General features: G+C 44.4%; 1 protein-coding gene across 1 annotated transcript; it reads left to right on the top strand.

Moving 5' to 3' along the window:
- Nucleotides 1-1,159: 1,159 nt before the first annotated feature.
- On the top strand, nucleotides 1,160-16,189 carry slc25a3b (solute carrier family 25 member 3b). Its single transcript, XM_084335626.1, has 8 exons — nucleotides 1,160-1,264; nucleotides 1,605-1,784; nucleotides 10,347-10,474; nucleotides 10,594-10,773; nucleotides 11,749-11,930; nucleotides 13,361-13,533; nucleotides 14,343-14,453; nucleotides 15,592-16,189. Exons 2-8 carry the CDS (start codon nucleotides 1,640-1,642, stop codon nucleotides 15,750-15,752), a joined length of 1,080 nt encoding a protein of 359 aa, XP_084191752.1. The 5' UTR covers nucleotides 1,160-1,264; nucleotides 1,605-1,639; the 3' UTR covers nucleotides 15,753-16,189.
- The last annotated feature ends 542 nt before the right edge of the window (nucleotides 16,190-16,731 follow it).

Here is a 16,731-nt window from a genome sequence, read left to right on the forward strand (position 1 = left end):
AACTGAACCTACTTTTTTCTTTTTTTTTTATCCACTTTTTCTCCCATTTTTCTATATTTTCTCCCATCCCAATTTCGTATCATCCAATTCAACCCTCCCCTGTCACGAACGCTGTTTCTTGCCTTCCACAAGCCGGCTGCAATGTGGACTAAGTCATACATAGCACAAGTCCCCTCCGGTACTTGAGGTAACAGCAGTTGCATCTTTTCACCTGCGCAGCTCGATCTCTCAGTGGCGAGGAGTAACGCGTGGGAGGCTCACGCTGCCCCCGACACTTCCTGATTCTACTGCGCAGGCGCACCAACCGACCTGTAGGAGTCGCTGTCCACAACGCCCGATCCCCACCCATCAGTTTCCCACCCCCTAATACGGCCAATGTGTATTAGTATGAACGACCAGCTAAACTGAAAGCAATGTGGAGCGCTGGGCTCGAACAGGCGAGCCCAGCTCGAACAGGCGAGCCCAGCGTCTCCGCATTCGTGGCGAGCGCCTTGCCCACTACGCCACGTAGCCGCCCAAACTGAACCTACTTAAGAGTACACCTTCTCCGTCTCCTTGATTGCATACCACAACTGGAACTCACCTACCTCCATCCTGACAACTTTACATTAAACAAATGACAATAATATAGTATAAAGTAGGGTATTATTTGGACTAAAGAATGGTGTTGTCTCACCCTACTCGCATGTTGAGGGAGAGCACCATACATTATACACTGAGAAACCACGACCGAGAGTGAGCTCTCCGGGAACAACCCCACCTTGCCGGTATCGCTTCTTGTAGGTAGGTAGTTGCTATGGCTCTGGGTAGTTGTAGAATGTAATACATTTCGCGCTAAACCACTCCTTTATCTGGTCGCTGTTCTTCTTCTTCGGGTCGCAACCATCGGGTCTGACTTCCTGTAAAAATTAAATTAAAACGGGAAAAATACGGGAAAATATTTTAACGGGAAGATGGCGGGAAGGAAGGTTGAAATACAGTACAATCCCGGCAAAAACGGGATGGTTGACAGGTAGGATTAAAAATAAACAGCACAAACTGACTACTTCCGGGTTTTACAGGAAACAAGGCAAGGTACAAACCCCGACGCCCCGCCCACGCACAGTCAAACCGAGTACAAGCCACGAAGCCACGCCCAGACGCTGGGCTTGCGGCTCTGCAGATATACCCTACTCGGGTGAGGGCCCTTCCCCCCCCTGCAGTCTCTCTTTCCGCCGGTGGAAGCCCGGAGTGGCGCAGACAGAATTACAACTGTCGTCTGGAAGTAAGCAAAACTACCTGTAACATCATAGCTATATTTCTGAATATTAGCCTTGATGTTGGATTGTTTGTTTGAGGGAAGCTTTCCCTGGCCAGCTATTATGAGACAGCAGAATAATGATAGCTAAGTCGTGCTGCCTATAACTTGGCTAACATTAGCATGCTAGCGTTAGCTAACCAGCCAACGTGCTCATTATTAGCAAGACGGCGAGTCAGAACGAAGAGAAGACACTAGTTGGATAAAGCAGACATTTCAAAAGGCCGCCTATCGAACGTTCATTTATAAATAATCGATTCTATCTTTTTGTCATTATTGTGTCTGTTTTCCCCTACGTCTTCCCCAGTCTACACAGCTAAGAGCCACAGCCAACTATAAAACATGTACCCGAACACGTTGACGCAGCTGGCCCGGACGAACCCCTTCAGTGCCCCACTGTTCACACTGCAGACGGTTGAAGAACCAACACAGCCTCTCTCTCATCATGGGGGTCTCAGGCGCAGGCTGGCAGCTGCTGCAGTGCCTGGTAAGTTTAACGGTCGAGTTATTGTCAAGGGGATGCAGACCAGAGAAAGACTTTCGTCTTGTTTACACCAGGGTCCCCCATTTTCAATTCATCATAACATATGACATACAGATAGACAGTACTGCTACATCTATACATTTATGACATACCAGATGTGCAAATACAGTATTGTTTGTGGTACAAAAATAGTCCTGTCCAGAAAAGAGAGTATATACAGTTGACGTAGAAACTGTACATTCTCTTCCCTTTAATTACAAGTCAGCGTTGCCAGATGGGAAATGTCTTAAACGACACTAATAAACATCTACATGGGAATTAAATTAATAACATGCTTACCTTATCAGCTCAAGGTCCACATAGTCTACCATTGTCACAGTCTACCATTGTGCTAGCCCCTTCCGTGACTGCGATGTGCAAGCCAGGGGCTTTTGAATCCGCAGTCACTCGCAGCTCTATAGCTTGCAGGCTTATTTGGACCACCAAGCACTGCTTATAAGCTCGGGGTGGGTCAAAAATATAATTTCAAAGGTACCCAGCGTACAATTAGGGTTTCACACACAGCTGTGCTGGGGTCTGAAAGCTCGGAGTTGCTAATAAACATTTTAAATCATTTTTATAAAACGAGTGGTACTCAGAGCGAGCCGTGTATTTCTGTATTTGGCTGCCTGGTTTGATTGATTGATTGAACAGTTTATTAACAGATTGCAGAATGGGTACAGTACAGTACAGCTCAATACATACAATTGTTAAGGGGATGCAGACCAGAGAAAGACTTTCGTCTTGTTTACATCAGGGTCCCCCATTTTCAATTCATAACATATATGACATACACAACATACAGATAGTACTGCTACATCTATACATTTATGACATACCAGATTTGCAAATACAGTACTGTTTGTGATACAAAAGTGTCAAGAAAAAGAGTGTATATACATTTGACGTAGAAACTGTACATTGGAGGAGGTTGGGTAGGTGGAGTTGGGTGGGTGGGTGGGTGCCTGGGTGGGACCTGCGCTGATCAAATAAGTCCAAATAAGCCTGCGAGCTATAGAGCTGCGAGTGACTGCAGATTCAAAAGCCCCTGGCTTGCACATCGCAGTCACGGAAGGGGCTACCATTGTGCAATCTTCAAACGGGCTGTCTGTAACCTTGATTTCTGTTACCCAAACGTGTCCCAGTTAAACAATGACCTGATGGGGTGTCCCGATACCATTTCAGACCAAGTACAAGTACTTACATTTGGGTACTTGCCGATACCAAATACTGATATATTTCTACTTAATACCATTAAATTAATTCAGAAAAGGTTAAATAGTAAAACGTTTTATGTTGGTTATAATGACGAAGTCTTGTTTTCACATGCTCTGCACACACCCACTTAACCTTGGATTGAGTACAGTTGCAGTGGGGGGGGGGGGGGGGGGGGTTCTGCGTCAGTGAAGCATCTCTTGGCGGCTGCAACTAAAGTTCCCTTCATTGTTTTGATGCCATGGTCCTAGTCTGTTTCTTTGGTCAGTAGTCTCTGAAGCAACAGTCTCAGCAGGAATCGCACCTGATGCCAAAGCATCAGAGGAGCTCACTTTTCTGATTAACTCTAAAACAGAATCTTTACCAGAAGTGTCCACTGGTGAGCGATGAGATTGTCTGGGAACTCATATTAACGACCCAAATATTCCCAGATATTCTCTGCTCGATGAGAGATGTGCTGTTCCAGCGGGTCTGCTAAATTGTCAAGAGGTGTGAAATGTGCAGAGCATCCTGACATTGCTCCTCTTTGCCTACCTGCTCAACTGACGAGAGGTTAGTGCCTGTTGCCGTAAATCCTTCAGGGCTGTACAGTGCGACAAGGTTATCGCAAATTGCTCTTAAATATAGCCTGTGCGAATTAAAAATAATATTTGGGGGCACGCTTGCGACGAGTACTGATTCAATCCTTTCATTCGCACTTCACTCCTAAATTAAGCGCAAAATGCTTTCCTCTCCCTCTTGCAGAAAAAAAGTGTCACACACACACTCGTCCAAATTACATCATCTACACGCACATACACGCACGCAAGTGCACACACCTAGCCAGAGACAGAGGGGTGGCTCGGTGTGGCGAAAACGAAAGCGACGACTCCGTAGAATTAATTCCAAAAAAGGGTTCTACATCAGTGATATGGACTTGGTTCGGCTACACGTGAACAGACGTTAGTCAAAGCACCATTCTGTTCAAACTTTGTAAAGTTAAAGTTAGGGAGGAAAGGAAACACCCAAAAGAATATGCCTAAAGCATTAAGTTAAGCCCTACTACCTCGAGTGTTTTAAAACCAAAACAGACGACGCTAACTACATTTGCATTGCCCGCCGTGTGCGGCTCACTTTATGACAAGAGCAAGCGATCACAGATGCGGTAACGTTCCTCATAGCCATAGGAAAGGACATGGTTCAATTGACAACCGTGGAAAAGACAGCGCAGTCAACGTTCCCTAGACTGTGGTGTGTTTTGCTTTAATAAACCACAGGAAAAGCCACAAGAGCGTTGTTTGAGTGTTTTTTTGATAATCCATTCCAGTTATTGCCATCAACAGCAGAGCAGCAGATACGGACTACATGAACACTGTTATCAATGAAAGAAGAAATATTTGTAGTTGTGGTAATACTTCAGTTGGTTCATTATAAAAGATACAAACCTGAAAACAAAAGCACTTAAATGTTAAATAAAAGGACCACAGTAATGAGGCAGGAGGAACATATTTTTTTGCACTATAATGGTAAAATTGTTATTTAAAAAAGTGCCCCTAAAAATATTCTGTGCCCCTAAATTTTTCATTTAGGGTCACCTGTGCCCCTAGTGAAAAAGCTTAGCGTACAGCCCTGTCGTTGCATTGCTGTAAAGTGGTATCGGGTGTAGTGTTACGAGTACATGAGCACAGCACAGTATCGAACCCAATTCCAACATCGGTATCGGAACACCCATAACGGATGGGAACTAAAGTTACTTTGTCTTTAGGCAAAAGGGATGTGAATAAGTAGACTGATTACAACTACTAATACCAAGTGTCACAAAATGGTCAAATTATCATACATTATTACATGGCGTTTTCACATTCGCCGAAATGCTTGCTTGTGATTGGTCAATAGCCCCCCGACAGCGGTCATTATTTTTCAATAATGACCGCTGTGGGACAATAATGACCGATGTGCGCAGCTGTTGGCAATCAAGCCCACATCAGTGCAGCAAATCAGACACACTGCCGCGGCTGCACTGACAGCGGGATTACAGCGGAGCCAGAACAGAGGCTGCCCGCGATAATAATAATCACTTTATTTGGGCTGACAGAGCCACAGAACAACTGCGATTTGTCAAATGAATTAGGTATTAGGCCGAAGCGGCTCGGTATTTTAAACTACGTGTCGGTCAATTATTTTGCGACAATGACAGAGTAAAGCTATACATTATCCCTTACTTATGGGACTTTTGGCATTTTTGATGTGATGCAATACGATAATTAATTATCATGCATCTGCCAATGCTGTTACAAGTGGAAGAAGTCTATGTTTCATAACCATATCACGTGATGCTTCAGGTAAACTTTTCTCTGATTTAGAATAATGATGTTCAGCATATCTCAGAGGGAGACAGTTGTGACTTTTGCTCCCAGAAGTATTTCATCCTCTGTGGTTTTGGTGGAGTTCTGAGCTGTGTCACCACACACCGCCAGGGTGCCTCTTGACTTGGTCACATGCAGGTCTGTGCCCCTCACCTGGAGTCCTATGGCATGGATTTGTTTTTGCCTGCACTTAGGTCTAAATCTACTGACTCCTAAGCCTGGTTACCGATATCTTGTGCATTCCTAATTCTTCTCCCATGTTCCAGCTCTGGTGAACCCACGTGAACGAGACACGCTCCTTAGATCCACCTCTGGGGGGCCCTCCTGTGCTGCTCCTGCTCTCTCTATCTTGAGAGCTGCAGCTGCAGCTCAGAGGCCCCCAGCAGCTTTCTGGCTGTACAGTTGGAGGTGCTTGAGTCATTGGCGTGTGAGAACAGTCTACCTGCTCCTCAGTCTACATACTGCACTGGCCCTTCACTGGACCTCAACCAGTGCAGCAAGGCTGGGGAGCGGACATTCATTCATTATATCCCAGACAATATTGTGTTAACCCGATAACTCATTTGAATATTTAAAAATGTCTGGTGCACATTTATGACCCCTAGAGGATGAACCCTATTGATTTCTGTGACCCTGTGACCTATTCTATAGTTCCACCATTAGTAAAAATGTTCTATTTTCAAATGTAATTTTGACTGTGAATACTGAAATCCAGAATTCGGAAAATATCCAAAATATCTGTGCAGCGTTGCCATTTCAAGTTGGCCCATAGGCTCTACTGAATTTATATATTTTAATTTTATTTTATTTTTATCTACTTTTTCTCCCATTTTCTATTTTTTTCCCATCCCAATTTTGTATCGTCCAATTCTACCCTCCCCTGTCTCGAACGCTGTTTGGCCATGCCTCCCACAAGCCGGCTGTAATGTGGACGAAGCCATACATTGCACGAGTCCCCTCCGGTACTCGAGGTAGCAGCCGTCGCATCTTTTCACCTGCACAGCGTGATCTTTCAGCGTCCGGGGTCTGCGCTTTGGAGGGACGCCGCCCCCGTCGCTTCCTGATTCTACTGCGCAGGTGCACCAACCGACCTGTATGAGTCGCTGTCCACAACGTCCGATCCTCACCCATCAGCTTCCCATCCCCTAATACTGCCAAATGTATTAGTATGAACGACCAGCAAAGCTGAATGCAATGCGGAGAGCTGGGCTCTAACCCAGCGTCTCCTGCATTGGTGGTGAGCGCCTTGCCCACCTAGCCGCCCTTCTACTGAATTTATCTTGTTGTTTTTGCAGTGCTGCCTTCCTTAACTCATTCAGCGCCATTATCACGGGAAAAAGTCGGGTTAAAGGAAAAGTCCAACATTTTGGGAAATTAGCTTATTTAACATCTTCCCTGGAGTTAGACAAGAAGATACATACCTTTGTCTCTCTGCATGCATTAGGCTTAGGGAACGCCCGCACCGTTAGCGTAGCTTAGCTTCATCACTGGAAGTGGGTCAGACCTTTACCCTGAAGTTCCTTACAGTCACGAAATACACTCCAAATACAACTCCAAAACGTTCCTATAAACATGTTGTGATCTGTGTATTTACCACGTGGAGAAATAAAAAAAATAATTGAATTCGACATTTACGTTTTCTAAGCAAATATACTCTGAACTATTTTTTGCCGAACCACTCCTCTCTGGGCTCAGTGATTTCACGTCACCAGTGCTACTTTCTAATGTCGAGGGAGGCGGCCATCACATGGCCTAACAGCGTTCGAGACAGGGGAGGGTAGAATTGGACAATACGAAATTGGGATGGGAGAAAAATAGAAAAAGTAGATAAAAAAAATAAAAATCCAACGCTCATCGAAAGCTGTCTGTGTCCTCTTCAAAATGGCCGTAAAAAAACTACAATTCCCGACGTTCAAATGTTTCAAAACCACCAAAACGAAAATCTATAATAACACTTTAACCTATTGGTAAACTAACGTATTGATGATAATATACATTATAGCTGCTGTTGTGACATGGTTATGATGTTTATACTTTAATATGTTTGAAAAATAAAACAATACTTTTGTCAAACAGTCTGGAGAGATGTGATGTAATTTGCGGTCCGCCGATGGACCGCACGGGTGGAAGAGGTTAACATACTGAGTGTATTAACCATTTGGTTGTTGTTTTTATTTTGACAGTGCCAATTTTAGGCGACCAAATGTAATTGGATACATTTACATAAACCTAAATATATGACCAAATGTCATTCTTGCTTGTTTCAGGGGGGGAGGGGGGTCTCTTCAGTCTGGTCTTCAGCTAATTAAAAGTATGCTCAATTAGATTGAGGTCAGGTGATTGACATGGCCAGTTACATTACGTTTTTTTGGCCCTAAAAAGTCTTTGTCTGTATGTCTGGGGTCATTGTCCTGCTGCATGGTGAAGTGGTGTCCAATGAGTTTTGATTAATTCACTTGAATCTGAGCAGATGAGATGTTTCTGTATACTTCAGCATTCCTCCTGCTGCAACAGTGACATCAATGAACTTGAGCCAGACCAATATAATGGTCAGCAGATATTGTTTTCACTGATGTATGGTATCTGTGCGTATGTTGGATATCCTGCCGATAACTTGCACAGGGCTTTCCCTAAACAATGGTATAGGGACGCAGCGCCGGCACTATGACAATGCACCAGCGTCACCGTGGTTAAAAAAAATCTAAATAAAAACGTTGAAACTGAAAGCTTGCGCCTATCTTAAAAACGGATGCATCATTATCTAATAATTGATTTTCTGTTCCACTGTGTGTTTTCCCAGGGCTTTTTTGCCCCCCTTAATTGATTTCCGGGGGCTTTTTTGTATCTCGGGGGCACCGAATTTTTATGATGAAAATTAACATAAGAAGAATTATAAAACATTGTCGACACTTACCAGTATGCCATTTTGTGGCTACGGCTGTCTTGGTGGCGTAAAGCGCTGTATTTTATTTTACAGTCTTCGTCCCTATGTTTGATAACGTAATGTTAATGTCTCCATATATAGGGCTCTTCTACGCTAACCTTTTTCCCAAGGAGCACATGTGCTCCTAAATAAAATTTAAATAAATAAAAATCTGGAGCGGCTGGGTAGCGCAGCGGACTAAGCGCTCGCCTACCACCGCAGAGACACTGGGATCGAATCCAGCTGTCAGCGGTACCTCCGGCTTGGTCAGTCGTCCCTACTAACACAATTGGCAGTGTTAGCGGGTGGGAAGCCGGTGGGGTATGTATCCTGGTCATTGTAAACAGCGACTCCTACTGGTCGGTTGGGGCGCCTGCTCAGAAGGGAAGGGATCTGGGGGAGGTAGTGTGATCCTCTCACGCGTTACACTCCCCTAGTGAGAGTCCTCGCTGTCAGGTGAAAAGAAGCGGCTGGCTGACTCCATGTATCGGAGGAGGCATGTGATAGTCTTCAACCCTCCCTAGGCAGACAAGTGGGGGGGGATATGCGCGCAACGACCAGGAAGGGAATTGGCATAACGACTAAATTGTGATGGGAGAAAAAATATATATATACGGAAAAAAGGGGGAGAAAAAATGTATTAAAAAAATCTTAAAGATTTAGGAGCACACAAAGAAATTTAGGAGCACAGTGAAAATTGTTCAAGTAACACAGAGTTTATTAACAAACTATTTATTACATGCATATTATACTGTGCATGTGCATACTAAGGGCCAAACATCTGTGCAAAGAAATAGCACATACCACCAAAATCACACATTGGCCCATGCCTACTAGACGCAAAGGATATCTGTTGTCAAGCTGCTTTTGTATGTTGTAGTGTTGTCACGATACCAACATTTTGACTTTGATACAGATAGGAAAGGTAATGGAATATATTATTAGATGACAGAACATGGAAAATTATTTATACAATTATTCAATTAATTATAATTGAAATGCTATTGAATAATAGTTAATTAATTAATAGTTAATGCAATTATTCTGTTACAGCTACTGAGCTATAATTTATACTATAGCTACTGTGCATCAATATCTTCCTTTTGAATGAAATAGGTTCAGGAGAGAGCGAGACACACACAGATAGACAGATATTCTCAGCCCCCCTTCCCTCACTATGCCTCTGTTCCCAGTGATGGCTTACTGTGTGCGTGTGCAAACGGGAACGGGACACACATCTGTGCAATAGCACACACCACCAAAGTCAGTGTGTGTGCTAACTTTGCTAGCGTTATCAGCCGCCAATATAACGTTATCCACCTCAGTAACATTAGCTGCCTCGCCGGATTCCTCTTTCGCTCAAAATAAAAATGAATGGGCTTCATGGCTGGCTGAATTTTTAGCGTTGTCTGAATGTATAACTTGCCTATGCCGGTACCGTGACTTTCTTTTCCAGCGCGTACTGTGTTATCGTGTCCTTTTCTTTCGTATGAAACCAGTCGCGTCACCATAGGAAACTACTGTGATTGGAACTTTTATGCGGCTTGTGGAATGTGGGACTTGTAGTTTCTGAACGATTAGCAGCGGAGCGAAAAAAGCACGACTGAGTTTGTAATCTTCACTCGCACACTATGCGAGTAAATAATTTTTCCGGTTTGCACACACATTTTTAGGGGCAAATGCGAGTGAAATGCTCGCACTGTAGAGCATATATATAATTAGTAAACATTTTTTGCCCCCCCCTGATTTTCGAGGGCATTTTGCCCCAAGCCCCCGTTAATTTCGAACCCTGAGTCCCATGACCCCTCACCTCAAGATATCGAATGAAAATGTGCTCATTGGAACCATCCTCTTTACAGCTATGCCTAATTTATGTAAGTTCCATTTAGCTGAAATGTTCAGACCTTTCGGGTAATTCTCCTCTAGTGCACATTGTTTCAGTTATAACGTGCTTGCAGTTGCTAGCATTTTGCGATACATTCCAGCATGACTAGATGTTTGCTAATGGAGTGGTGTATTTGTGTGTTGTATTGTCTACTGCAGATGCTGAAGCAAGCTGTGACTTTGGTTCTCTGAAATACTATGCCTTTTGCGGCTTTGGGGGAATCCTCAGCTGTGGAATCACACACACAGCAGTCGTGCCTCTCGATCTGGTCAAGTGCCGTTTGCAGGTCTGTAGCTCAGCTCTACTGTGTTTTGTAGTTTCTAAATGAGTATTTTCTCTCGTCGCATAATTTTCACTCCTTATCATGAGCGGTCACTAACAACCTTTCCTGTCTTCACACTTTAGGTGGACCCGGATAAATACAAGAGCATCTTCAAGGGTTTCTCCATCACGGTGAAAGAAGATGGCGTCCGTGGGCTTGCTAAAGGCTGGGCTCCCACCTTCATCGGCTATTCGATGCAGGGCCTCTGCAAGTTCGGCCTCTATGAAGTGTTCAAGATTCTGTATAGTGACATGCTGGGAGAGGTAAGCATTACTCAACTTCCTCTTCCTCTTTGACTTGAAAGGAAGGCAACAGCACTAAACAGCATGCATCTCAGTAGAGCCTGACTGTGTGTTACTACACACTGCAGAATTTACCATATTCACACGGTGGCCATTTTCCTCTTATGTTCAAAACATCATGTTCAAAAGAGCAAAATGGCCACCGTGTGAATAAGGTCAATGGGTCTCTTTTTGGCTCCCCATCAAACTTGTTTGAATTTTTTTTAAACAAATCATTATCATCAGCCGATATGTTTGCCAATATATCTGCCCAGTTTTGTTTATCGGACCGATACGATATATGGAAAAAAAAAATACTGATGTGGTTACCGATATATTGTGCATCCCTAATTCTTCCATGTTCCAGCTCCGTGGTGAACCCACGTGAACGAGACACGCTCCTTAGATCCACCTCTGGGGGGCCCTCCTGTGCTGCTCCTGCTCTCTCTATCTTGAGAGCTGCAACTGCAGCTCAGAGGCCCCCAGCAGCTTTCTGGCTGTACAGTTGGAGGTGCTTGAGTCATTGGCGTGTGAGAACAGTCTACCTGCTCCTCAGTCTACATACTGCACTGGCCCTTCACTGGACCTCAACCAGTGCAGCAAGGCTGGGGAGCGGACATCCATTCATTATATCCCAGACAATATTGTGTTAACGCGATAACTCATTTAAATATGTTCACAGTTGCGGTGCACATTTATGACTCCTAGAGGATGAACCCTATTGATTTCTGTGGCCTATTCTATAGTTCCACCATCAGTCTAAATGTTCTATTTTCAAATGTCATTTTGACTCTGAATACTGAAATCCAGAATTTGGAAACCCAAAATATCTGTGCAGCGTTGCTATTTCCAGTTGGCCCATAGGCTCTACTGAATTTATCTTGTTGTTTTTGCTGTGCCGCTTCCTTTAACACCTCGTTCTGATTGCCTCCTCTCCTCCCTGACTGGAACACGCAGGAGAACACCTATCTTTGGAGGACATCTCTCTATCTGGCTTCCTCGGCCAGTGCGGAGTTCTTTGCTGACCTAGCGCTGGCCCCCATGGAGGCGTGTAAAGTGCGCATTCAAACCAAGCCTGGCTACGCCAACACCCTGCGAGAGTGTGCTCCCAAGATGTACGCCGAGGAGGGACTCTGGGCGTGAGTATTTGACCAGCACCATGACATGGTCTTTAATCTTCCCACGGGACACGCTCCTTAGATCCACCTCTGGGGGGCCCTCCTGTGCTGCTCCTGCTCTCTCTATCTTGAGAGCTGCGGCTGCAGCTCGGAGGCCCCCAGCAGCTTTCTGGCTGTACAGTTGGAGGTGCTTGAGTCATTGGCGTGTGAGAACAGTCTACCTGCTCCTCAGTCTACATACTGCACTGGCCCTTCACTGGACCTCAACCAGTGCAGCAAGGCTGGGGAGCGGACATTCATTTGTTACTGTAACTTGTCAGAATTATACATTTTTCACTGCTTCCCTGCTACAAATTATACTGCAATGTGACATCTTTTGACGTCTTCTTTTGTAAATAAATTGTATTTCATTCAAAATAGTCTATTGTTTATGAGACTTGAAAGTTGCTAGGCATTCCGAAAACAATTATTTAAATGTTTGCTACACTCTACAAGCGCAGCACGGCAAACTTCTGCATTCAGTTGGGTGCGCTTGTTATTAACTCCCGGGTACTCCCGGTTCCTGCATGAATTTGAACAGCTTGTAGTAGAGTAATGCAGTAACATTAGTGACGATAAATAGTACAGTGATTTTCACAAGGGTAAACAACCTATGCCTAGTTTCTAAAGTTTCATGGAGCATATTTTCAACCCTTTTCAACATCAATGGCAGTGTGAAAGGTAGGCTGAGATCTACCAAAACATACACTTTATACACCTATGAACACTAAATGAGTTACAGACGGGGATGGTACTGGTAAAGTTAAAGGAACACGCCAACATTTTGGGAAATTAGCTTACCGTCTTCTTGTCTCTGGAGAAGATGATAAGCAAATTTCCCCAAATCCTTTTTTTTAAATCTTTTTCTCCCCATCCCAATTTAGTCGTTGTGCCAATTCCCCCCCTCCCCTACCTGGTTGTTGTGTGCATGTTCCTCCTACTGGTCTGTACAAGGGAACCCTGAAGTCCACCACATGCTTCCTCCGACACATGTGGAGACAGCCAGTGGCTCTTTTTTCACCTGGCAGCGAGAACTCTCATTGGTGAAGCGTAACGCGTGGGAGGTCACGCTTCCTTCACCATTTCCTGCCTTTTGCTGAGCAGGCGCCCAGACCTTACCTGTAGGTGTCGCTGTCCACAACGCCAGATTACCACCCACGACTTCCCTCCCCCTAACTCAGCCAAACGAGTTAGTATGACGATCGGCCCAAGCCGCAGGGCAATGCTGACTCCGGGAGTCGAGACCGCAGCCTCTTGCATTGGTGACGAGCGCAATCTCCGCTACGCCACCCGACTGCTAATTTTCCAAAATCTTGGCGTGTTCTTTTAAATCAGACTGGTATGGTCCTTTTTAATACAGTTCATTCACTCTTCCAGTTCACTGTTGAGATATCTCTTGTGTCTTTCTGTAGTTTCTACAAGGGGGTGGTTCCCCTGTGGATGAGGCAGATCCCTTACACCATGATGAAGTTCGCCTGCTTTGAGAGAACTGTGGAGCTGCTGTACAAATATGCTGTGCCCAAACCCCGCAGCGAGTGCAGCAAGTCGGAGCAGCTGGTGGTGACGTTTGTGGCCGGCTATATCGGTGAGTCAGAGCGCGGCACGGAGAAGTGACCCGGTAACGCTGGAAAACATGGACATGTCTGTGATACTTTGCATACTTCGATAGTCTCATATCTTGAACCTCAAAATGTGTCTGTATTTGTTATTACGATGCAGGGTAGGAAATGTACTTTTACCTTTACGTTTAGTCTTTAGCTGACTCTTTTATCCAAATCGACTTAAAAGTTCTATACAAGTCAGCAGGAAGGGTACAACTCTGGCAGCTAAGTAACAGTGTTTGTCAAACATTGTTGAACTTGGGTGCTACAGTCTTAAGTGCATAGTAGTAAAAACATATTGGCATAGTAGGTAGTAATATAGGCAAGGAAGATTACTTTGTAGCAAAGTGCAAGACAGGACGGAGGTGTGTGTGTGTATATATATATATATATAGATATATATATTAAACTAGATAAGACTCGTGCACCTGAGGAAGCGACAGCGAACCGCGTTGTGCAAACAATAAATAAGCAAAAACGAGTCCTGTGGAGTGTGCGGTCCCTTCTTTCCCTTGAAGGTTTTTCTCCTTTTAGTTTATAGAGATATATATATATATATATATATATCTTTTATTTGAGATACTGATTGAAGAAATGTGTTTTGGGGCTTTTGTGTGCACTTGTATACATCAGTTAAACCATCTTGTTTTTAAAGTATATAATAAAGAAACAATTGGGACACTGCAATACAATAGATTTAGATTGTTAGACTGTTTTATAATGTCGTACTTTTGTTAAAAGGGCAACTTTCTTCCTTTTGCTGAGAAAGCATCTGACTTGTGGTCTCTTCCAGCTGGTGTCTTCTGTGCCATTGTATCGCACCCCGCTGACTCAGTGGTCTCCGTGCTCAACAAGGAGAGCGGCAGCACAGCCATGGGCGTGCTCAAGAAGCTTGGGCCCAAGGGTGAGTCGAGTTCTTCTTAGGAAATGCACCGATACCATAACCCATATTAGCATTTCTGTTATGGCCGATAAGATGTCGATGGAATTAGTTAATAAAGAAAACAAATGTTTACAATAATCAAATGTTGTACATACTATTTTTATACATACTGAAACAATGTTAGCCCACAATCCTGTGCTGAGTCATTGTTGCATGAAAGTAACGTTACCCAAACGATGCAATCAATACAAATAAATCACTATCATCAGCTGGTATGTTTGCCGATATATATCTGCCCAGTTTTGTTCTTTGGACCAATATGATTAATGATAAAATAGCAGATATTGATACGGTTACCGATATATTGTGCATCCCTAATTCTTCCATGTTCCAGCTTCCGTGGTGAACCCACGTGAACGAGACACGCTCCTTAGATCCACCTCTGGGGGGCCCTCCTGTGCTGCTCCTGCTCTCTCTATCTTGAGAGCTGCAGCTGCAGCTCAGAGGCCCCCAGCAGCTTTCTGGCTGTACAGTTGGAGGTGCTTGAGTCATTGGCGTGTGAGAACAGTCTACCTGCTCCTCAGTCTACATACTGCACTGGCCCTTCACTGGACCTCAACCAGTGCAGCAAGGCTGGGGAGCGGACATTCATTCATTATATCCCAGACAATATTGTGTTAACGTGATAAGATAACTCATTTGAATATTTTCACATTTGCGGTGCACATTTATGACCCCTAGAGGATGAACCCTCTTGATTTTGGTGACCCCATGACCTTTGTCATTTGGCCTCAAGGTAGCGCTATTCTCATAAAACTAAAAACATCTACTCAAACAGCTTGAATTAGGGGCATGATCACAAAAGGTGGATTGAGAATTTGGGCCATTCGGGGATAGACCACTGACACAGACGGCACACATAGTTTGTACATTAATTTGTAACATGGTTAAGTACATTATGATTTATTTTTTACCCTACTACAGGGACTGTTGTTCAATGACTGAGTCATCTTATAGCGTTGTGAAAATCTCCTGCAATTGCCTTTACATGGAAGTGTGGGCCAAGGGTTCAGGGTTAGGGTTAGATATATGCACCTGTGTTAATAAATCCATGACTACCCATCCTGAATGTAAACCCCTGTCCTCTCCCCCCATCCAGGTGTGTGGAAGGGTCTGGTGGCTCGTATCATCATGATCGGTACCCTGACCGCCCTGCAGTGGTTCATCTATGACTCTGTGAAAGTCTACTTCCGTCTGCCCCGCCCCCCACCACCGGAGATGCCCGAGTCCCTGAAGAAGAAGCTGGGACTGACTGAATGAGACGAGAGCCCCCCCCCCCCCCCCCCCCAACCAGTGGTGCAGTGCTGGGCAACCGCGGTCAAACGGCGTTTGGGCTTCGAAGTGCGCGCATCCTATTATTATGCAAAGTCTAGGTGATACGTGCCTAGACTTTGCATAATAATAGGATACCGTTTGGCCTCCGCCCATATTACGACTGCACTCCTGTCCCCAACACACACACAGCCTTAACATCCATCCACACAGCACATGGCTTTGTCTGTTACAGCCACTGCCGTCCTAGTGCCCACCTGACCACGGCTACTGGTCAGTGTGGTCAAACTGAGGTATAAGAGACAATGTTACCCCTCCCTGCCCTCCCTGCGGGGATACAGTGAGAGGAGGAACTGAATGCTATATATAGTTTTAAAAAATGGACATGAATAGGGTTGCTGTTCCAATAAACAACATGGTAAAAATGTGTGACTTGAGTGGTTCTTTCTTTCTTTCTTTCTTCTCAAAAGGGAAACCGTGTTATAAATGAATACAGTACCAGCTTGGGGTGATCATAGACTATAAAGTGTAAAGTGTGTCCAGGTGGGGGAGGGAAAGGCTTTAGTCAGTTGCATCCAGTAGAATGCAGCAACCACAGCAAGCAAGGAGAAGGAGCACAGTGATGACACACCAAGGGTACGACTCACTGTTACGTGTTGAGACATGTTGCACCAGTAACAAGACCAGACAATGCAGTGGTAGATTTGCATAGAATATCACTGATTGATTCATTTCTGAGTTTAGTTAAGTGTATATTTGACTCTAAAGAGTACTATTAATACCAGCTTGGTGTGTATTTGTGTCAAGTTTAAAATGAACTCAATGGAGTCCGGTGATTTTTGTAGGAACCTTCCGTCAAGAGGTTTAGCCGAGTTGCACCATGGTGTTTTAGGCTATATTACAGTTAATGTTGGCCACCCTGTTATCAAGCTGCTCATTGGTTTAGCATCAGCTTTTATCATTTCGT

This window comes from Notolepis coatsorum (assembly GCF_963971535.1).
Source record: "Notolepis coatsorum genome assembly, chromosome: 18".
NCBI lineage: Eukaryota > Metazoa > Chordata > Actinopteri > Aulopiformes > Paralepididae > Notolepis > Notolepis coatsorum.